A 24,187-nucleotide genomic window follows, 5' to 3' on the forward strand; every position below is an offset into this window, starting at 1 on the left:
CTAAGAGTGTAAGACTCCAAAGAAAAGGAATGTGAAAAGAAAACACCATTTTTCCAAAGTACACCAATCCCAACCTATCCCACCATCACCCTTCTTCCTCATAATCATCATTTTGATATCACGCTCTCTCTCTTGGTCCCAGTGATTTTACTGTCCTGCAGATGATTTTGCAGCTAACTCCACCTCTCAGCTCCTTATCTACTCCTCCCAAAGGACCCTGTTCTCCACCCTACCTTTGCAACTCACTGGAGATTGTCATTAACAATAAATGCCCCCTCTAGCACCCCTTCTCTGACGACAACTACAGCTTCGTTATAGTTTGTGCCCCTCCCCAGGTCCCCAATTTGAATGATGTCTCAGCCCCCCTGCTGTGTCCCATTCATTGAGTTCTAACGTCACTTTACTGTCCCTCACCTCTCTAATATCCTCAGATCTCCCATTCCCCAGCCCCAATTCCATGTGCCATCACTACCATAGCTCCCTTATATTTCTGTAACCCGCTTGCCCCTCCCTTCCCCCATCCCATGTGCTTAGTTCAATTCAACTTTCCAATTAACTCCTTATCTTCAGTGAGGCAACTCAACATGGACAAAGAAAAGCATTCACACTGGCTGTTCTCACTTAAAATTCATGAGCACTGCTCCATGGTCTTCTTGTACATTCTGTTCCTAGTTTAACTCAGCCACTCTAGACCATATTTTTCTGCCTCCTCACTTCCCAAACCTCCACATCACCTTCCTTCTTCTCGTATTCAGTTGATGACCCAGCTCCTTATTTCACTGAGAAAATGGAGGCAATCAAAAGAGGACATCTGGACGTTCCCATGCACAAACCTACAAACCTACCTTTGTTAGACCAGATGATCTCTCTGCCCTCCTACCCGAGATCAGCTGCTGTACTTGTACCCTGGATCCTATCCCATCCCCTACCTGGTAATCTCCCTGCTGCATCCTTAACTTTTCCCACGTTACAAGATCATTCCCATCAACATAGAAACATGTAGAATTTGTCCTCATTCTTATAAAGCCATTGACTACTTGACCCACATTCTCCTTCCAGGCACTGTCCCATTTGCTTTGTCCAAAAACCTCTGACTCCTGCCACTGCAAGTCTTTTTCTTTCTCAGGTAGTCCACATTTCCAACCCGTGAGCACATCCTGTTACTTCTTCCCAAATAGATTCAGAAAGCAGTTACTTTCTACCTCTCCCTTTATACCTTTGTTTAAGTCATCACCATCCCCCCTCTTGGATTACTGAAATACATTCCTGAACCCCTCTATGTTTTATTCTTCATAATCTCATCTGTGTAATATAAGTCAATCACAGCATTATCACTATCAAAACCTTCCATGGTTTCCCATCTCCCTTGGAGTGAAAGCCAAACCCTTACAAAGGACTTTCAAGTACCTGTGTGATTTCAATCCCTTCCCCTGCTTCCAGACCAACCTCAGTTCCTACCTCTCTGTCTTAAGTGCTTCAACAACGCTGGTATCCATGCTATTCCTCAGATATGAACAGAACACTGCAGCCTCTATGGCCTGGTGTATCTACCCCTTTCCTCTATGCTGTCTTCCCCAGGGAGCAGCATTACTTCCTGCCTCACATTTGCATCGGTTCTCCTCTCAAAAACCACCTCCCTTATGGCATTTTCCTGACCTTTTCCACATAAAAGTGCCTCTGCTGTTTATACTCTCCCTTCTCTCTCTCTCTCTCACTCTCTCTCTCTCTCCTTGACCTTGCTTTACCTTTTTCATAGCATTTATTACCATGGAACATATTATATATTTTTTGCTTGTCTGGTGTCTGTCTCTTACTACACGGACTCAGGCAAGAAGATTATCTTTGTTGTTGACTCATCAATGCTTAGAATAGTGCCTGGCATGTATTACACACTCAATAAATACTTGCTGAATGGATGAACCAATGTGATCATCAGCACCACTATCAGTATTATCTTTATTATCTAAATGCCTGGGCCTAAAGGGCTGGTGCAGAGCAACTGCACTTTAAGACTCTAAGTGAAACAGCCTAAATCAGGCTGACCTTGCTCGGAGAAGGGCTTAGAAAGAACACAGCCAGCACTTACTGGAAACACTGATGTGCACTTTACTTGCTAAGGTCAGAAGAGGAAAATCATTTCATGCCTGAAAAATTAGGTTTTAATCAAAACTAGCAGAATATGATCACAAGCAGATTTTATTCCTTAACAGAGAACTTCCATTAGAAGAGCTTTGTATTACTCTATTTCATCATCTAAATCCACAAAAAACATGTATGAATAATTAAAGGAAAGGAAAGCTGAAAAAAGGAGAAACATGATTTTCCTAAAACAATGATTTAAAATCTTCTATCATTGTTTGTTGTTGTTGATATGATTATTTTGCATGTTATATTCCAACACTATCTTCTTTTTTCTTATCTTAGAACTATTTTTCTATCATAGGCACTTTTCGAGTAGAAAGGGAAAATTTACCCAAATGGTAATTTGAACAACCAAGTCACAAGGGCCCAAAGTAAAACAAATTTCAAGGTCTTATCATTTTGAAGCAAATTTATTACCTAGATGACATCTTCCCTTCTTCCTTTAGAAGATGCAAGCGTTACTATTGTGGCTTTTCCAATGGGAATATAATTCTAATGTCACATTAAAATGTACAGATTTAGAAGGAGAACTTGCATTGCATGTGAAGAGTAAAAAAATATATATATAGCAGAACAAGTCGATGTACAGTACATGAGAAAATGGGAATGAAAGAATATTAAAAAAAATAGAAAGTCCGTAGGGCAGAGAATTTAAATATAAACTTCTAAGAATTAACATGTTCGTTGATAAGATTTCAGCATATCTGTTTCTCAGAGTAAAAGTATAAATTTGCACAGAGACAGAAATTTGAGCAGAATAAAAATGTAACTCAAAAAAAGATCTAAGTTCAGAAAAATAAAACATATAAAATGACATAAATATGTTGGTCCTCATTTGCTTTAAGACTTTATTCCATATTCTTACGCCTACAGGTCCTTATTTTTTCACTTCCATTTTTATAAACAAGATAATCTGAAATTCTTTATAACTCCATGCCTTCTGAATTTGAGACTCACTTGGAGTAAAAAAATGTCCCCAATAGAATAAGTTAGTATTTTAAAATCTATTAGAAAGTTATATAAGTGTTAGGATACTCTAAAAACAATAGGATGCTTTAGAGATCTTTACTGTTTGAAAAAACTTAATTGAATATAAAGAGTAAATTAATTTGAAACAAATTGAAGTAAATCATGTAACTTAAATTAAGTGTATAAATAATGACAATTAGAAATGGGGGATGGGAGAGCGATTGGGTGGCTCAGTCAGTTAAGCGTCCAACTCTTGGTTCCAGCTCAGGTCATGATCTCGGGGTCCTGGGACTATGCCCTGCATCAGGCTCCGCACTCACCAGGGAGTCTCCTTGAGGATTCTATCCCTCTCCCATGGCCCTTCCCCCTGCTGACACTCTCTCTCCCAAATAAATTAAATCTATAAATAAATAATTAATTAAATAAATAAAAGAAATGGGAGGTAAGGGTGAAATCCTGTGTTGATTTCTTCAACTCAGGTATTTATCTAGAATTTTAAGTATTTACTTTGCCAAAATCAAAAGGAATGAAACAAACGGAGGCTGATAGAAGGGAGTGGAGGGTGGAGGGATGGGGTCAACAGGTGATGGCATTAAGGAGGGCACGTGTTGTGATAAGCACCGGGTGTTACATGCAACTGATGAATCGTGGAACACTACATCAAAAACTAATGATGTACTATATGTTGGCTAATTGAAAATAAACAAAAATTTAAAAATATAAAAATTAAAAGAGATCCCCACCGTATGCGGTCAACTTACTTTACAGTGATCATACTGGAGCTGTAAGGCTGGGACATCCCCTCCAATGGGCATTTGCTTTTGAAGCTCTTCATCTTTAATATTCAGCCATTTGATAAGTTCTTCTAAAGACGTCAGCAACCTGTTCCACTTCTCCGCACTGGCCTCCAAATGGGCCCTGTAGAGAGACAGGATTGACCACATTTAGAAGTCTGAATTGAGTTCAAATATTATATATCTTCCCTTAGACTGATAACCTTGTATGACTAACTAATGTTCACATTCCAGAAAGAGGCTGATTCTTTGTTTAAAAAAAAAAAAATCCCAAAAGAAACAGTTATTTTGAAGAAGATAAGATATACAGATATGTTAATAATATCTATCAAAATTTAAAACCGGTAACTACATTCCACAAAGGCATAAACATGAGTCTTTCAAGATGAATGTCCATGATAAAATGTAAAATTATAAAAGCAAGTTTCAGTAGCTTATGTATACCTTATATGCACACACAGATATAATTTTCTTCTTCTTTTATCCACATATATGAAGACAGGTCGGACTGAGAGAAGAACAGAAAGCAACTATATGCATATAACATATTTGGAATAATACATATTAGATGGGGTTACTACTGAAAACACAGTAAACACTTAATTTTTATATATTTATGTTCTAATTGACTATGTACAACAGGCCCATATTAATTTTAGTTCTAAAAGAGCAAATTAATTTTTTTTAGGATAGGAAATTACTGTCTTAATTTCCCTTAAAACTCAATAATTTACTGAAAGAATGTCACTAATATTTACCTCAAAAAGTTGGGAAACAATTAGCCATTACTTGGATAGAATGCTACTTGGCTTAAGACTGATTTGTGTCCTGTGACAAATGTCTACTGTGAATAGAAAACAACTGGGCAAAGTCATCGATTATAGTACTTCATACTCTGGTCTAAAGGTGATTCAATAACAATTTCTGGTTTTAGTACAGAAAAGTACCTTCAGATTCTTAAATTATGAACATTCTATGCAGGAAACCATGTTTTGGAAATACATTTTTATGTGATTTAAGATTCCGATAAGAGTAAAAGCCCTTAAGAACAGAAATGCAAATAAAAGCACAAATTTGGGGGCCTGAAGAAAGCCCACTCAGCCAGTCTCAAGCCCTCATGTCATGGGCTGAATCTGAAAAGGGGGATCAGCCAGAAAGAAGTCCAGGGACTCTAGAAGTCAGCATTTACTCAACCCTGCATGCCCCTAGTGGGCAGACAGTCAAAGTGGATTTAAGCACTCCACTGTGTAACATGGAATTACCTTGACCTTTCAGGCTGAGAGGTGCAGGGCTGATGGAAATAGACCTAAGCCTTGTTACACACCAACTTCCAAAGACTAAAGACATGATGGCCAAAGATGACTCATTTGGGGCAACTTCAGGTGCAAGAAATCTCTGTAGACCAGGCTTCACATCCTCTCAGTTAGCTATCACCTTGACATTGGCATCATGATCCCCCTTCCACAAAACTGTGCAATAAGAGACCAGTCAACCAGGGACAGCCACTACTGTCCCTCAGTCTTATCAGTAATTTCCTTTTTGGACATCTGATTGACTTGAGCCTCTGTTCCTAAAGCTTAGAGTTCTGCTATAGTTAATCCAAACAAGTATTTTCCCATTAATCACATCAGGTGATATTCTAGCAACAGACATTCAACGATATCCTGTCTTTGTTTAAAAATTCATAATATTTTCAGAAGAACAATCTGATCTCTAGCTCATCTCTAGTTCATAAAGTAGTGACCATGGTCTATCAGCTAATGTTCTTGACTAAAAAAAAAGATGGAGTTCTGCATATCCCTGAAATACCATGAACCAACTTGCGTTCACATAAAAAAGGCCAGTTATTCTGCAACACATTTATAGTTCAGTTGTCAGCTGGCTAATATAAAACAAAGCATTCAAACTCTAAAATTATATATCTTATTCAAAAAAGTTAGATACAAAATAATAAAAAATTATTTGTAAATACAGAAAGAAGTCTGAGACATTTTATAATTCTTTGAGAATTGTTATGATTAAAAAGTTTGTTCTATTCTCTTGCATTTATAATCTTTTCTATTCATTCTACAGGTGGTACGACTGACCTCACTTTACAAAATTTTGCTTTAATTAGATCCTGATTCTGCATGAGTGCCAACTTTTCTGTGTTCATATTGATTAATTTTAGGCCAAATATGTAATTACCTATCCATGATAAATAATAATTTTACTTGTCACAGAGCAGAACTAAATAATTTCAATTATATTAACTGAAAACTCTGCCAGTTACAAATCATTTTGCCATAAATACATTTGATGGAGGTGTTGCAATTTCTTTCTAGTATTTTTAAATGCAAAAAAAAAAAAAAAAAAAAGACAGCTAGACGTCAGTGGCCTTTAGTTAATCAAGATGTGCTTCAGTGTCTCTGTGTGCAAAACACTTAAGCACATACCCTGACCTTTATTTTAGATTATTTGATCCTGCTTCTTCAATGTCTGTAGCTTAACTCTTTAATCAATAACTAAATCAGGTGTTACATTCCTTTGAAATCTGGTTACACATACTCATCGTTTTGAAGAGCATGCAAATGTTTTTCCCCCCAATGTGATTAACTCTTCTGACTGCATAAAATAATGAAACTGATCACTGAAATCTATCACATTCAACACCTGCAGGACTTTTCATAAAGATGAAGGCAATGCTTTTTATAAGAAATACTGAAGTGACTTTGAAATAAATGAGGTAACACTGGTGTACGTACTTCTCTGCATCTTCCTTTTTCCTTCCTAAAAAGCAAGCTGATCTGGCAGAATCTTTGCCTGGAAAATCTGCTCTGGTTATTCTCCAGTAGAATATAACTATGTGTTCAATAGATCACTACCATATGCCCAAATAAATGCATGCTTCCATAGTAGTCTTCAGTGTTCTAGTTTCAATTTAATTCTTTCATCTTTCAAGATGAAAGCCTTTTCTTGGGCACTGGGTCGAATGCTTTGTAAGTAGAAACCTTAAACTTGTTTTTGGTGTACTTGCACTTTCTCAATTTTACTCTGAACATTTTAAAGCTTCCCCTTCCTCACAACTAAAGACGACCAGTCAGTCATCAATCATATTTTCAAAACCTCAGAACATTTCTTTATCTAACTCGTATCTGCGAGCACTCACATTCTGACTTATATTATCCTAATTCTCACTGTTTCGGTTTATTCTTCAGATATAGAACATAGGCTTTTGAAAGTGCAAAAGTAGAAATACTTTCACTGGATGTATCAACCTAGGACGATCTCTACTACAGAATGTGCTTTATATAAGTTAGCTCTCATTACACTGAATCATTTATTTTACAAGTCTCTACACATTTTTAAGTGACCCACTCTTTTTAAAACTATATAAGAACTTTGTAGAAGGTAAGGACCCATAAAAAATGGTATCCTATCGTTCAAATATAACATGGAGGAAACTGTAAATTAATATCTATTTGAAATCGCAAAAGTCTTGGGGCACCCTCGTGGCTCAGCAGATTGTGTCCCACTCTTGATTTCAGCTCTGGTCATGATCTCAGGGTCATGAGATTGAGCCCCGCACCAAGCTAAGCACAGAGTCTGCTTGAGATTCTCTCTCTCCACCTCTTTCTGCCCCTCCCCCTGCTCACACTCTCTCTCTAAAATAAATAAATCACTAAAGCCTCTACTTTTCAATGTTTCTTCAAAGAAGTTTTTATTCCTTCTCCCAATATACTGCTGGGAAAAAGAGGGCAAACAGTGAGTGAGCCGGCAGGAGCACATATAAAAATAAAATACAGCTTTCCACTTACTCCCCCCAAACAAACATCTACAGAATATTTGCACTGATTATCAGGCACTACATGGTTTCCAAACTAAAAATCCCTGAGACCAAGGTGGAAGAAAGGCAAGTTCACAAAATATGCTCTGATATAAGAAACCTAACAACAGTTCTCTGAGGGAACCACAGCTCGAAGAAAAAAAAATTGCTTAGGGAAAGAATTTGGGATCCAAACTGAAGTCTAAACTCTTTCCACTCCACTGCTTTCATTAGGGGCAGCATTTAAGATGGGAGATAGAAACGGCCCAGACATATTTATAGACAAGTGAAGATCCAATTGCAAAGTAGGTCCATCAAAGAATACAATGACCCAAATTAAGGGAACAAATGCATACTATCCCCGGCGCATAAGGAATGCACAGAATTAAATGTCCAATGTGGCATCTTTATGACAAATGAAATTTATTTTTAGTTTATGGTAAAACCCATAGATTATAAATCAAGTTATAATGAAAGCAAATACCTTTATTAGTGTAAGAATAACCAGTTATAGTAAAAGGAGCTATTTCTGCTCCCAGAAAGGGAATAAAGATGACTAGGAGAAAGAGGAATTCAATGTGTGCTGAAAAGAACACCAAAGCTGTGCTTCCAATATGGTTGCCAACACTGACATGTAGCTATTTCCGTTGAAACTCAAGTTAATGAAATAGATTTTGAAATTCATGCCATCAGTTGCACTAGCCACATTTCAAGCACTCCGTATGCCACCTGTGGCTCGTGGCCACCACACCAAACAGCACAGAGACAGAACATTTCTACTTTCTCAGAAAGTGCCATCAGAAACAGCTGAACCAGAGGGGGAAAAGGAAAGAAGAGAGGAACCATATCTTCCTCTATTCAACTTTAGAAAAGGAAATGTTAGTAGTTTTACAATATGGTTAGCAAAATCAACTGGTTAAGGCTAAAAGTGGTGTCAGTGACATTGTAGAATGTGATAACATTAGATGTAGTCATGATGTTAAAGGTTAATCTTCTCTAAGGGCTCTTAAAAGGCTGCCCTGAATTTTTAAGAGGCTCATAAAAGAAAGGAAAGACAGAATTTTATCTTTGAACTCTGTTTTCATTAGATTTCACAATTTCACTGGCCTTTGAAACCATATGTTAGTAAGAATCTCTATTAAACATCATTAAGCTGATAAGTAGATTTTAATTAACATAATCCTAAACTAAATAAATCTAACAAAAAAAATTAGGCCATGTCATTCACATTACTGAATTTATTTCCAATTCATATTTTTTTCAGGGAGTAAAAAGTATTGTCAAATTTTCTAAGAGCCCATCTTCTAGATGACATTTCAAATTATTAGCTATTTTCTCTTCTGTCAATATAAGTTAAATATATATTTGTATATATTGTTTTTAGATTTCAAAGAATATTTCACACACTGAAATTCCGTATTTAAAAGTCTTATCAAAGTTATCCAAAAAGAACATGAAATAATATTTAAGATATTAACCCAAGGTAATCAGTCTTAGGTTATTACATAATTCTAATGACCACACCATAGTCAAAAGAGGTAATGCCTGTAAAGCACTTACTGTAGGTCTGGCACATGGATATTCAATAAATATTAGCTGTTATTATAATCTTTGGCAGACATTCTCTTAAAATGATGATAAATTAGAGCAATGCCATGACAACATTGACTTTAGCGCAATTAAAGCACCATTTGAAATACAGAATGTACAGAAGGAGCATATATCAAATGGCCTCATTCTCAGAAAAGAATGAAAGAAAGACACAGAAAAGGGAGAGTTTTGGGGTGCTAACGAGGAAGCAAAATCTTTACAAAACAGAGATGGTGGTAGATATGAGAGAAAATCATTCAGAATCATAATACCAATTTTAAGTAGAAAGGGTCAAATTATAGAAGAACTGTCATCATTTTTCACTTTCTCGTATAACACTAGGAAGATGAGAATCAAGAATGGAGGAGAGGGGGCGCCTGGGTGGCTCAGTGGGTTAAGCCTCTGCCTTCGGCTCAGGTTGTGATCTCAGGGTCCTGGGATCGAGTTCCACATTGGGCTCTCTGCTCAGCGGGAAGCCTACTTCCCCCCACCCCCTCTGCCTGCCTCTCTGCCTACTTGTGATCTCTGTCAAGTAAATAAATAAAATCTTAAAAAAAAAAAATGGGGGAGAGGGGGTACCTGGGTGGCTCAGTCGGTTAAATGTCTGCCTTCAGCTCTAGTCATGATCCCAGGATCCCGGGATCAAGCCCTGTGTTGGATTCCCTGCTTAGTAAGGAATCTGCTTATCCCTCTGAGGGGTTTCAAAGGAGGAAACAAGAAATTCCAAGGAGAGAGGAAATTTACAGTACTGGAATGGCTTATGATGGAATCCAAATGGAGTAGAAGTGGTGGATGGAGTCTGAAAAGATAAAGGGTTTACGCAACCAAAGATTAAGAGAAAGGGAGGCATATTTGGAAGAAGGGAAAAAATTAAAAGCTAAGAGTTGCACAGCTGGAAATATTAAAGGGCATGCATTTTAGACAACCTAGTTGGCATACGTGCTACCGAAATGAGCACTAATCAATCCACCTGAAATATAGTAGATGACTCATCTATACAAGATTAAAATGCAAAGTTACATAATAAGATAAAGTTGATCCCAGTATATAATAAGCTAATGAAAGGTACCCTCTTCATTAGGGCCATAACTTTAATGTGAAGGAGAACTGATTGACCAATGATGTTGCAAGTAATTCTGATTTGATGCAACAGAGGGCTCCTCCCTAACTAACATGGCAAAACCAGTGGTATTCAGATGCACGTGCCAGGTGGAATGTAGGAAAACAACATGTGTGCTCTGGAGAACACTCTGCCCTTGGTCTCCTGGAGCTTGATCATCTCAGGATGTTAACTAAGTCCCAAGAATGGCCAGGTCTGTGGGACTTAGAAACAGAATAAGGAGGAAGGCTCTTAGAGACAAAGTAAAAAGAAACACGGAGGCCAAAATATTAAAAAAATTATCAATATGGATATTGACACCAAGGATGAGAGCTGAAGAACAGATGAAGAATAAAAGGGAATTCAGATGCTCAAATCAATGAGTAAAGCAGAAGAGTGTCTTACAGAGCAGGAAGAAGCAGGAGAAAGATGGTAGAGGGTAGAGTAATGCATGAATCTGCTTCCAAGGAGAAGCTGTTGAGATGGAACAGCAATGCCTAAAATACGGCAAGGAGGCTGTCAACGTCTTCCTTATCCCTGTGTGGCCCTGTGGCCACTGGTCTGCAGTTCCATGCCGCAAGTGGATGGCTGGTGTTCCAGTCAATTGGTACCAGTAGCAGCTATTAAATATCCAAAATATTCCAGGTGAGGAAAATGGGAAACTTACAGGCTATCAAAGAGAGCTTTAAATGAAGAGGGTCACTAAGGGGAAAGCCAACTTTCAAGGAAACAGAAAAGTAGTGGAATAGTGAACAGAAATATTAAAGATACAACTGAATTCAGACACAAGAGAAGGCAGTGTAGGGAAAGACTGCTTTAAAGGAATGGGAGGAATGAGTAAAGGGATGGAAAGTGACAGCGTGCTCACCAGGCATCGTTTTCAACAAGGACTGAGGGAGGCAGGGGGCTGGGAGATAGGCTGACTCTCCATATTTGTTGATGAGAACGCTTTCCCACCCAATCCCTTGGGGAGGGACTTTCTCACTGAGCACACTCCTGACCTCTTCTCCAACCATCCCCTCTCAGTCCCTGAAGAGGTGAAGTGAAGAATCTGATTCGTCAATTTAGGAAATAACCAGATGCTTTGCTCAGCTCACCCTTGACTCTTGAAACAGGCCTGCAAACACTGAGCTCCTCCTCATTCTTCCTTGTAGGGTTCCTCACCTGGGGGACCACCTTCTCTATGACTGCTGGTAACGCCACCTCATTCTGGGGTTCAGCTATCAGGGCCCACGGGGCCCTCTCCCTAAGCCACCTCCTCCAGCCTGGCCTCTACCAATAATTAACATGACACTGTTGTTCTCTCTTGGACATACTTTTATTCATATTTGTTCAGAATCCAGCCAGGATAGATGAACACCATTTGTTGGGGACCTTCTCAGAAATTCCCAACATTAATGATGAAGACCAAAAAATGAAGTAGGGACAATTTCTATGTCTTTTGAACAGATTAGTGCCAAACAGAATGGTAATCCATGAAAAAATTATATTAGTTAGCAATTATTGAGTGCTTACTGTTTGCCACTGTCTTAAGCACTTTATACAGGCTAATTAAATGAAATATTCAGGATGACCCTAAAAGAAGTTACTCTTATTATCTCTCTTTGACAATACGAGGACACACATACTGGCTAAGGAACCTGTCCACGGTGGCACAACTGCTAAGAGGCAAAGCCAGTGTTGGAACTGAGGTGGTATAGCTCCAAGGGTTAACACTACTAAACACTACCCTGGACCACTTCTGTTTGAGGTTGGGCTTCCTATACGAGGGCCTATTACTGAGTATAATAAACTATGTTATCTTTTTTTTTAAAGATTTTATTTATTGGGGCGGCTGGGTGGCTCAGTGGGTTAAGCCGCGCCTTCAGCTCAGGTCATGATCTCAGGGTCCTGGGATTGAGCCCCGCATCGGGCTCTCTGCTCAGCAGGAAGTCTGCTTCCCCCTTTCTCTCTCTCTGCCTGCCTCTCTGCTTCCTTGTGATTTGTCTGTCAAATAAATAAATAAAATCTTCAAAAAAAAAAAAAGATTTTATTTATTTATTTGACAGAGAGAGATCACAAGCAGGCAGAGAGGCAGGCAGAGAGAGAGGAGGAAGCAGTCTCCCTGCTGAGCAGAGAGCCCGATGCGGGGCTCGATCCCAGGACCCTGAGATCATGACCTGAGCCAAAGGCAGCGGCTTAACCCACTGAGCCACCCAGGCGCCCCATAAACTGTGTTATCTTTTTTAAGAAACTGTTTTCTCTTTCTTTTAATTAAGATATCATTAACATATAACATTCTATTACCTTCAGGTATAAACACAATGATTCAATATAGGTATATATTGATAAATGATTACCACAATATGTCTAGTTAACACCCATCACCACATAGTTACAAATTTACATATTATATATGTATAAAGAAGTATGTATCTTTTATAAATACCGAAGTGATAATGAATGCTATTAGAATTTGTTTTGCCCAAGTTAAAAATGAAGACTGAGTCATTTACTTCTTCAGTGAAGCATATCTGATCTATATGAAAGCACAGATAAATCAACAGAGGTATAGATCTCGGTCTCCAGTTCTCGCACATTTACAATGCTGTTACATCTAGTAACATAGTTACAGCAATGTGTTCTCTCTCTCTCTCTCTCTCTCTCTCTCTCCCCTTCATAGCAGAGTGACTTGAGAAAATGAGACTGTGTAGCTTAGTTCTGTTTCCACCTCCCCACTTCCCATTCTGACTCTTTGGTCCTCTGAGATCAGATTTTCACCTCAACCAAAGGAATATCCCAGCAAAAAGTTACCAAAGCCCTTCTCATTATGTCTGGCCTGGGTAGCCCTGATCTTACTCCACTCCCTTAGCCACTAGGCACGCCCCTCCCTTGGAAACTCCTCCTCCCTTGGCTCTAGACAACACTCCTGGATCTCCTGTCCTCAGGGCCACCCACTTCTCATGTTCCTTTGCTGGCTTTTCTTTCCTTCACCTATTCCTTATATATTAGGCTTCCTTGTGATTGTTTTGCTGTGCCCTCTTCTATTCTTCACCCTCTGGCCTACTTGCAATGCTTTGCCTGCCACCTCTATCTGGGTACTCCCCATCTCGCCATTTTTTTATTTGGCCGACTGATCTCTTTTGAAGAGATGTCCATCCACTGACTACTGGTGACTTGTTTCTGGATGTCTCACTAGTGCCTCAACAACATGAACCTAGTACCTATTCAGGGTCTCCTCCCTCTCCTGGATACTGAAGAGGTCTGTTAGCCACTTTCCTTGTCCTCAGAACTGTGTTATCTGAGAAAGCATCCTCCATGGTCATGTGGGAGGGATCGTTCCAAAGCTCACATCTAACTATGTCACCTATAAGTTTTCAAATTCTTATTACCAGAAGAATGAGCATGGCGCACACAGCCCTTCCACGAGAGTGCCTCACCTCTCCACCTTTTTTTTTTCTGGCCACAATCTTTCTCCTCCACACCAATAGCAAATTCTCAGCCATGCTGAACTTCACTGTTCCATGAAAACACTGTTATGTCAAGCCTCCTGCCAACATGTCCTTCTCTGGGGCTGATGCAATCCATTGGAGAGAAACTATATACCTTTTTGAGGCTCAGCTTAGTAATGGACTCTTTGATGAAGCCTTTGGTGATCATCTGAAGAGAAAGTAACTACAGCTCTCAATGAACCCGCCTTAACCTGGTTTAGACCTGTGAGCCCACTAGGACAGGAACCATATCTTATTTATTATTTGCAGGGCCTTAAACACAGTTTTTTCCTATTAACTGCTTGAATAAATGCCTTAATCTCCAGAAGTGGGTAATGAGGCTAAACATTCTTTTAATTTATTATCACATTAATAACACACTTTACTAAAGGATGAGCATTTGGGAGCAGGGGAAGAGAGAGAAAGGGAAACCACTCTTAACTATAGAGAATAAACTGGGGGCTGATGGAGGCAGGGAGGTGGGGGATGGACTAGATGGGCGATGGGTATTAAGGAGGGCATCTGTGATGATGAGCACTGGGGATTATATGTAAATGTCAAACCACTGAACTCGACTCCTAAACCAATATTGAATTGCGTGTCAACTAGAATTTAAATTCAAAAAAAAATTTTTTTAATTAAAAAAACAAAAGTAACACATGTCACTGGAATGTTTTATCTATCTTGATGCAGAAGTCCACTGGCAAAAGTTTACTCTCTCATCTTCTAAAAATAACATTAATTTATTTAGTAGATAATACTGCAACAGTACTTTAGGAGCTCTTTCTTTTCAGGTTAGAAAAACAACGTGACTTGATAGGCTTAGGAATAGCATCTGTGGAAGACCACAGATTTTTCTGTCTGTAGCTTTCTATCTGGAATGATCTTTTTATGATGTGGGCCTTCAGTACACTTTCCTTCCTAAAGAACTCGTCTTCCAAACTCTCCAAATGCCAGCACCATGTACACAATCTTCACCAGGACCAGCACTGTGGTTTTCACTCATTAGACTAGATGCTGGTTTTGCTAGAATCTCAGTGAATGTTTTTCACTGAATTAACATTTTTAATCATTTTACTTATTTTTATTTATGGGGAACAGAAAGTTGCAACCCAAAGGGATTTGGCCAGTTGAAAATTCAATCTTAAATAAGCCTCTAAGTATATTCTCTCACTGTACAATACTCCCAGACTGTCCTCTCTTATTGAAAAACGTAGTTGGCTAGTGTTGCCATGATCTCCAAGAGGATCTTTAGGTGGAGGCTGCCATGGTCATGCTCAATTACCCCCTTCCTTAAGGGCAAAAAGAAGTGTGAATTTCCTTCTATGAGACTCAGAAGAATAATAACCTTCAGGACATCTCTTTAGATAGAAAAAAAAATTTTAACGTTTACTCACAACAAATAATCACTAAAGATTTCTACACTCTAGGAACTGGCTCCATGAAATCCAGAAGCCAGATAAAGCAGATCCACTGAGCCCCTTTATATAAGAAAAAATAAACGAGGTGCTATGTTAGACAGCCTTTACATAGGTTAAAGAACTGCCAGAATATCCCATTGCTTCCCAGCAATCAGGTGGATTAAATATTTATATTTTGATTGTGTGAATGAGAAAACTAAAGCTAAGAGAGACCCAGTGACTTGTCTAAGATCAGTAAGTAAATATCAAAGTCAAAGAATCAAACTTAAGATCATTTTGTTTAAGGTTATACACTTTTCAATACATCATACAGTTTCCAAACCTTAAGAGACTGACCCAGATACAAGATCTAGGTCTTCCCTTTTTTTTTTTTTTTTAAAGATTTTATTTAATTATTTGAGAGAGAGAAAGAACAGGTAGGAGGAGGGAGAGGGAGGGACAAGCAGACTCTGAGCTGAGCATGGAGCCCAATGTGGGGTTCGATCTCACGACGCTGAGGTCACGAACTGACCTGAAATCAAGAGTCAGACGCTCAATGACTGAGCCCCGTAGGCATCCCAAGATCTAGGTTTCTCTACTGACATTCTTCTTTTGGGATCTTTGCTTAGTAGTTTCCTGTAAAGTCATATCCACTTGGGTACTGTTCACCATCTATTAAATGTAATTCTAGACTACCAATAGCATTAATAATTGTCACCCTCAATGCTTTTTCAGGGTCCTTTCCTAGTCAGCATTCTGGTCCTCAAATTCATCCTGATTTAATTTTACTCTTTCCAAAAGCAGACATGAATCATTAGTTTCCCATTTCAGTGTCCATGAGAGCAGTATTTAATTTCTATAAATGCATTTTCCGATTGGACATACAAATAGCATGATGAAGCAAAACATTCACTGCCAAGAGTCAGAAAGATCTAGGTTCAAATCTCGGCTTGGCACTTGTTAGCTGAAAAACTTAGCAAGTTCCTTATTCTCATTCAGCCTCTGTTTCCTCATGTAAGGAAGGACGTTACTATTCACCTACTGGGATATGCCGAGAACTGAGCAAGGTTTATAATGAGGCTAACACAGTACTTGGTCAAGGAAAACACTCAATAACTAGCAGGTGTTGGTAACATTATTCTTCTTAGTATTCAATTTAAAATATGGCGTTGCAAATTTGGAACTAGTCAAGAACAGTTGAGCCCTGGTGGGCCCTGGATATAAATGGAGCTAAAGCTGTCACTTAAAAAAAAAAAGTTTTGCATATAAAACTATTTTAAGATTTTATTTTTAAGTAATATGTACACCCAATGTGGGGCTCAAACTTACAACCCCAAGATCAAGAGCCACATGTTCTATTGCCTGAGACAGCGAAGTGTCCCTGCGTTTAAACCTTAAACCACTTCAGAGAAATCAGCATGATGGAAAGGCTTCCTGTGCTCCTTCTGATACGCAAAAGTCATAGAAATCTCTCTCCCCCATCATTTTTATTTTGATATTGACTATTCTGACCTGATGCTGGCAGATTTGGCTTTTAAGTCATTCCATCTTTGGTTCATATCATCCAGGCGGTGCTGAAGCATAGTAGCCTCTTCAGAATTCCCCAAAGCTTTTACCATCTTCTGCCTGTTTCCATCAATGCTTTTAAATATGTCGTTATGTGCATCAATTTCGGCCTGGATGTCCTAAAGAGAAAAAAGCAGAAAGAGTGCAAATGTTAGGTATTAGTATCAATACTAACTTGGCGTTGCTATATAGGACTTCATTTTTTTTTTTTTATCGTCCACAGATAAGGGTGTTTTTTTTTTTTTTAAACAAAATAGTAAAATTTGCCTTGAATGATAACAAATTCAAGTGTTTCCACAATTCTGATGTTGAAAACAATAGCTTTCAAATCTTTAATATATTGCTTCCTCAGTTCCTAAAAACAGAATGTATTAAAATTTCCTGTATCAGTTGGTTAGATGGGAGTATTTCAGATTAATGAGAAATTTCTGAAATTTTATATAATTATTGTTGCCAAATCACTGGATACTGCTTAATACCCTGATTCATTCTCTTCTTTGTTCCTCAGCAAAACTGTCCTCAAACTGTTATGTTTTATAAAGATATTACATAATTTTCCTTTTTTTCTTTTTACAGTGTATAAACTTAATAGTTTGTCCTTCCAATTGAATAAAATTTATTCCTAGAATTTTAAAAGAACATTTTCATAAAAATGTATATCTTCCTTAGGAAATAAAAACAATTGACAAAATAATATTTCTCCTGTTAAATAGAAATTTTTTTTCTGAAGGAAATTTGAGTATAAAGCAAAATAAGAATTATTAAAATTAAAAATAAAAACTGGTTCAGACTTTGAAGAAGCATTTTGGCAATTTGTATCAAAAGCCTTAAAATTGTTGAAATTACCTATCCTGAAAAGATTTATGTATACACATTTACTATATCAATTGTTTTAAAGTAAAAAGTGGAAACTATCATAATACATTAATGTTATATAATATTAAGTTTAAAAATGAAGGATACAAAACTATATTATGATGTTAATTTAATTTTTAGGGTAGGTGTTTTAAATTAGCATATGTTTCTGTATATCACTATATATGTGTATATCAAAAAGTTTAAGAAATATCAAAATAGTATAATCTTTGTACAAGAAGGGGATTTTGGTTTTCTTTTATATACTTTGAGTTTCCAAAATTCTACAAAAATAGGGTTTCTTTTTATAAATATATAAACATAATAAATTTAAAATTTAAAATACAGAGGGTCTTTATCAATTTTTTAGTAGTCTTCGTTAAAGGTTGTTAACACAATTATCTGTCTTACTATGGCAATCATCTTTTCTTCCCAAATAAAAAGAAAGCAAGTTAGTCTTAGCTAACTTGGTAGTGTGACAGTCACTACCATCCAATAAATGAGTGTGAACTTACAAAGAGAAGAGCAAACACCCAAGCGGACCATGAAGGTGTGCAGTGAATCTCTATGGCATTAGCTTTAATGCAACCTATTAGCTTTAAGGCAACCTATGACAGAAATTAAAAAATTATTTCAGGTAATGAATCTGAATTAGTAAAAGGAAAATAAACTCTTAAGCACCATAATTATATTACCTTTCTCAACTTCCATTTTCCTTTATAAGCCTCACTCACCTTAAGTTTTCCAATTCCAAAGGAGCACAATTAAGAATTAAATAGAAATTCTTTGAATATTTGGAATGTTTCCATTAATTTAGAAATATTTCCTGATTAGCAATCTATCAGGAACCAATGCTTAGAGGCTAGGATATAAAAGATTGTTCTTCCTGTACCTAAACACCTAGACTAACCAACTGGATATATGGAAAGAAAGGCCTTTTGCACCTCACTATCCAAGAAGCATGGCAGGAGGGTGACACTTCCATTAGGTTAAAGGGCAGAAGAGCTGTATTCTCATTTCTGAGTTTTGTGATGTCTAACATGACATGAATAGGGTCAGATCTGAGGAGGGGGAGGATGAACACAGAGATTGAAGACAGCTTCTGCAAAATTTATGCTCCAAATTTGCAAGCCTATTGGTCTCTGGGGTTATTTGACCCTAATGACAAAGCCAAATCAGGTCTACCTACAAAGTGGGATCTAAGTACACCCAGAACTGGTATTCACCACCAAACAAAAACCCTGAGCTTGTTGATTCTTGTGCATTTCACTAGCACCTCGATTCCACATACAGGGGAGCAAACACCAACAGAGGAGTAGGGGACAGAGCCAGATCCTGATTCAAGGTGCTCAGGCACGACATTATGCACATAAAATGGCAATCTCAACATAATTTCAGTTTGGGATGCTTTAAATAGAAATTCTTGGTGAAAAAGAAAAAGATAAGGAAAGTTCTGTTGAAAGGTTCTTTGGTGTCATCTCCTGAACCTAGTCCTCATTCTTCAGGATGTAACGGTTGTATTTTTGTGTCCTGAAATGCATTTTAAGACACCTAAAGAGATATTTTTTAAGATCAACAGTTTTAAGCTCATGCTTTACATATGCATGACAGCTGTCTTTCTCTAGAAGCTCAACAGGGTCACATGGATGGCTCAGTCGGTTATGCAGACATGGGATTAGGTCATGATTCCAGGGTCCTAGGATGGAGTCCAGCATCAGACTCTTTGCTCAGTGGGGAGTCTGCTTCTCCCTCTGCCTGTTCCCCATTAATTTGCTTGAGCTCTCTTTATTTCTTTCTCTCTCTCTCTCATGCATGTGCTCTCAAATAAATAAATGCAAGCTGGTACAGCCACTCTGAAAAACAATATGGAGGTTCCTCAAGATGTTAAAAATAGAGCTGCCCTACGACCCAGCAGTTGCACCCCAATGTTCATAACAGCAATGTCCACAATAGCAAACTGTGGAAGGAGCCAAGATACTCTTCAACAGATGAATGGATAAAGAAGATGTGGTTCGTATGTACAATAGAGTATTACTCAGCCATCAGAAAGGATGAATACCTACCATTTGCATCTACATGGATGGAAATGGAGGGGATTATGCTGAGTGAAATAAGTCAAGCTGAGAAGGACAACTATCGTACAGTTTCACTCATATATGGAACATAAGGAATAGTGTAGAGGATCACAGGGAAAGGCAGGGAAAACTGAATGGGATGAAATCAGAGAGGGAGACACACCATGAGAGCCTCTAGACCCTGGAAACAAACTGAGGGTTGCAGAAGGGAAGGGGATGGGAGGATGGGGTAACAGAGTGATGGGTATTAAGGAGGACACATGATGTCGTGAGCACTGGGTGTTATGTGCAACTAATGAATTGATGACACAACATCAAAAACTAATGATGTATTACTATATGTTGGCTAACTGAACTAAATAAATAAATAAATAAATAAAATCCTAAAAAAAAGGCAGCAGCTCAATGACACAGTGAGCAAGGAAGGCAACTTTTTGCTCTCTAAATCTGGACTCAAATTTCCTGTATAGTTTCTTAAACATTATTATGAATGAACCATACCAAAAATCACAAGGAAACTTCAAACCACTACTTCCTAAAGTAGCCCAGCATATTTGCTTCCTTTCAGAGTCAGAAGTAGGAAGACAGAAGTGTACTAATATCCACAAATAGTTTTTAATTTAAGTTTCACAAAAGTATTCTACAACATCAGGAAATCTGTGTACCAAGAACACAGAGCAGACTGGGCTCCTGATATCCAATCAAGTAATGCCTTTTCAACCCAGCCACAAAGACAAATGGAGTAGAACAGAGCTCTATCACTGGTCAGTCAATGATTGTAGGTACTTCTATCAGGGGTTGGATAAGAGGACTACCAATCATCATATATTTATATTGGAATGCAACTTTTGGTATGTGAAGAACCCTTCCACACATGAGCCTCCACAAAAAGCAGGAAAAAAACTAACAACCAGAAAGTGATCAAAGAAATCAGCATACATTATTCCATTTTATGTAACATTTGATAGCATATTTACTTGGCCAGATATATTAAAAGCTCCCAAAGTCAAAAAAACCATCTTAATATTTCTTCTGTATTCTTCACAGTCTCTGCTACACAGAATGAGCCTACTGTAAAACAGGGATAGGTCAATAGATAAAATGTATAAATGCATGAATGAAAGTATCTAGTTCGTCTTGATTGGCATATTAGCCACCATAATGCCAAGGAAAAACAGACAATTACACAATTGGATGGGAGTGCAGTAATCATTTTGCTCAATCTCTTCATTTAAAAAATTTAATATGGGAACCTAAAATTATTTAGATTCTTGCACTACAAAGCTCTGCCTGATCTTTCACTGGAAATTTAGAATGATGTGCAGTTAATGAATTACGTTCCTTCGTAGATGACCATACAATGCTGCACTGGTTTTAAAATCAAGATGCCAGCATGGGAGGCAGTTAGATCATGACCCTGATGGAGCACCAAATGCTACAATAAATTGAAATTCCATGAAGGAGGGTTTACTCTCACTGCAAAGCTGAGAACTTGCCCTAGTAATGCTTACCTCTGTCACCTGCAAACCATTCGGAACATTAAGCAGCACAGAATCATTATTGATAATTAGTTATGGGCATGTAATTCATGCAGAAGCACAAAGCAATGCTCTCCCAGCATTTAGCATGAGCCGGTCATGTGCACCGAGAGGCCAACACAAAGCATTCAAGCAGTTGAACTAACATTTAAAAATAAGACAAAGGAATATCTAAGGCTTCTGTTGAAACATAACTTCTAACAATATAAGCAGAATGTAGGTTAGCAGAAGCCAGTGGTTAGGGTAAGAGGACAACAGACAAAAATACCGTCAAAATCGTAAGATGTATACTGTCAGCACAGCCTTCCAGAAGATGGCTATGAAGCCCACAGAGATTCACTTTCCTACAACATCCGCTACCCAGGTCAAAATTAACCTCATATTTATTTATTTATGAAAATATTTATTTATTTATCTAATAACTGACATTTTCATACTAATTTTGCCCTTATCTGGATATGTATCTAATTATCTAACCCACAGAGATTATTATATGCGGACACTTTACAATGTATGTCACACGCATTTTACTTCTTTATAATTTTCTATAATCAAGTAGCGGCTATAACCATGTGAGCCAAAATGTTTCTTTGGATTATATTAATTATTTGGATTATATTCGTGAAGGTGAAGAAGTGAGGTCAGCTACGACTTCCCTACCATATTCCAAGGCTTGGGCTAAATCAACAAAGTTAACCATTAGAGGAAAAGAAACCCACTGCTCTTTCAAAAACAAGAATGGAATTCAGAGACAATTTGGGGTTGATTAATAGGAGCTCAGTGGGTTGTTGCCAGAGATTTGGGTTTTGAAAGTGAGGAATCATAGCTTTGTTTAAACAAGTCAGATATTACCTAAAAATAATACAACCACCAAATAACATCATCAAAGGTCATCATGTGATATGTAAATATGCTTTGAAGCTTTTGTGAAGCTTCTGGGATAGTGAGGAATTATAAATAATTATTTGATTAATTATTATGATTAATTTTAAAAAATAATTCAATTAATTATTTATAAACTACATTTTCATTCGACAACTTATCTCATAGATTTTAATTACTCTACTAAAAATTATGGAATCACATTAAGACAACTGAAAGTAGTATTACCTGGTCTGTAACAGCATTTATAAAGTAAGAAATCAGTACCAGTATTGTTCTTTTCCCATTATCTATGATTATAAATATGTTAGACGACAGAGTAGAAAAAAAGTTAAATCACTAAGTTGAACAAACTCACAATTAATGGCCCTTCCAAGATAATCCGAACAAGCCAACTTGCAATGATAAAGAATCAATAAATACACTACAAACACTACTATTCATCAAAATATCTTTCATAACCAAAACCTGTGTCAAATCTTTTTTTTTTTTTAAAGATTTTATTTATTTGACAGAGAGAGATCACAAGTAGGCAGAGAGGCAGGCAGAGAGAGAGAGAGGAGGAAGCAGGCTCCCTGCTGAGCAGAGAGCCCGATGCGGGAACTCGATCCCTGGACCCCGAGATCATGACCTAAGCCGAAGGCAGCGGCTTAACCCACTGAGCCACCCAGGTGCCCCACCTGTTCCAAATCTTGAATCTACACCCATTATTACTGAAACATTAATTCATCCTAGTGAATTAAAATACAGTGGTCTCCCTCCTGGAGTCCCTAGGTTTGACCGACATGAACAGTTCTTAGGGGCAGTTACTAAATTTTTCATGTAGCCAAAATACTGCCCCGCCTTCTTTCTCCAAATCAGACAGCATAATCAAAAGTGAACATCTTTAAAAACCCTAAAATCATGGCATGTTAAATGTTTAAAACTATAATCCTAGAGTACCCAACTCCTCCCCTCCTGATCTGTTCTATTGCCCAGAAAGCTCTCCATTTCCTCCCTCCTCCACTGCCCTACATTAACCTCACACCCATCTTTTAAGCCCCAGTTTAAATGTCATTTCTGCAGGAAAGATTTCTGTGCACCCGACTAAATCAGGGCTACCTGTTACTCTCATGACTCCCTCTACATTTGCTGAATCACACCCTTGGAGTAAAATATGTTTCTTGTTTAAGGTCTGTATCCTCCCATTAGGCCATAAGCTCAATGAGGAAAAGTCTACCCTATCCCCCTTCTCATCCCTGCACTCATCCCAGGGCTTGTACATACTGTGCACTTCATAAATATTTGCTAACTGTGGAACAAATGAGTAGACCTCGAAATGGGAAGTTTACTGTGTTTTAATGTACACATTTGTTTTAAAATTAAACATTGCAAATTGAGCAGGAAAATACAGCTCTAAGCTAGAATTTTAAAAAGTACTCATCCTAAAGGTGGTAAATGCTATAAAGGAAATTTATCATTGAGTGCCTTCTCTCTGTCACTATGGGAAGTCAATTTTCCCAAAGGATTAGCCAAGACAGTAGTAACTATTCAAAGACATCTGCGTGTGTGCGTACACACACACACACACACACACACACACACACAATTAGAAAACTGTCATTATCATTAATCACCTGGCAATAGAGCCACATAAATTAATAAAAGACAACAGTCACTCAAAATGTCACTGAGCTACAACTGTCCATTACTCTATCCTCTGTGACTGCTAAGTAAATACAAGGGACAGTACACAATGCAAATGGCTCAAGTATGACAGTAGAATTGGGCACTGAAACCATCAGATACTTCCTTTGTGAAGTACTTTCAAGGAGAAAATTCATTCACTGAAATCGGGAGAGGGGGCACTAAAACCAACCCACCGGCAGGACTTCAGAGGGGTGCTCTGGTGGACCAGCTTTCTGTGCCCAGTCAGCTGTGAGTCTGGCCTGAGTAATCGCTGTGCATGTGGTCACAGACTTTCCTCCTCCTCACTTGACTAGATGAAAAGGGCCTGCTTGCT

General features: G+C 37.9%; 1 protein-coding gene across 7 annotated transcripts in view; it reads right to left on the reverse strand.

The window, feature by feature from the left end:
* Window positions 1-24,187, reverse strand: part of UTRN (utrophin) — a 509,162-nt gene that overhangs the window by 137,964 nt on the left and 347,011 nt on the right. For all 7 annotated transcript variants that reach the window (XM_059177336.1, XM_059177335.1, XM_059177337.1 and 4 more), the window contains 2 exons: window positions 16,782-16,954; window positions 3,873-4,029 (listed from right to left, as the gene is read on the reverse strand). In XM_059177336.1, the coding sequence (XP_059033319.1) occupies window positions 3,873-4,029; window positions 16,782-16,954 (330 nt within the window). The remainder of the gene's footprint in view (window positions 1-3,872; window positions 4,030-16,781; window positions 16,955-24,187) is intronic.

The sequence above is a fragment of the Mustela lutreola genome, chromosome 6 (genome assembly GCF_030435805.1).
Source record: "Mustela lutreola isolate mMusLut2 chromosome 6, mMusLut2.pri, whole genome shotgun sequence".
NCBI lineage: Eukaryota > Metazoa > Chordata > Mammalia > Carnivora > Mustelidae > Mustela > Mustela lutreola.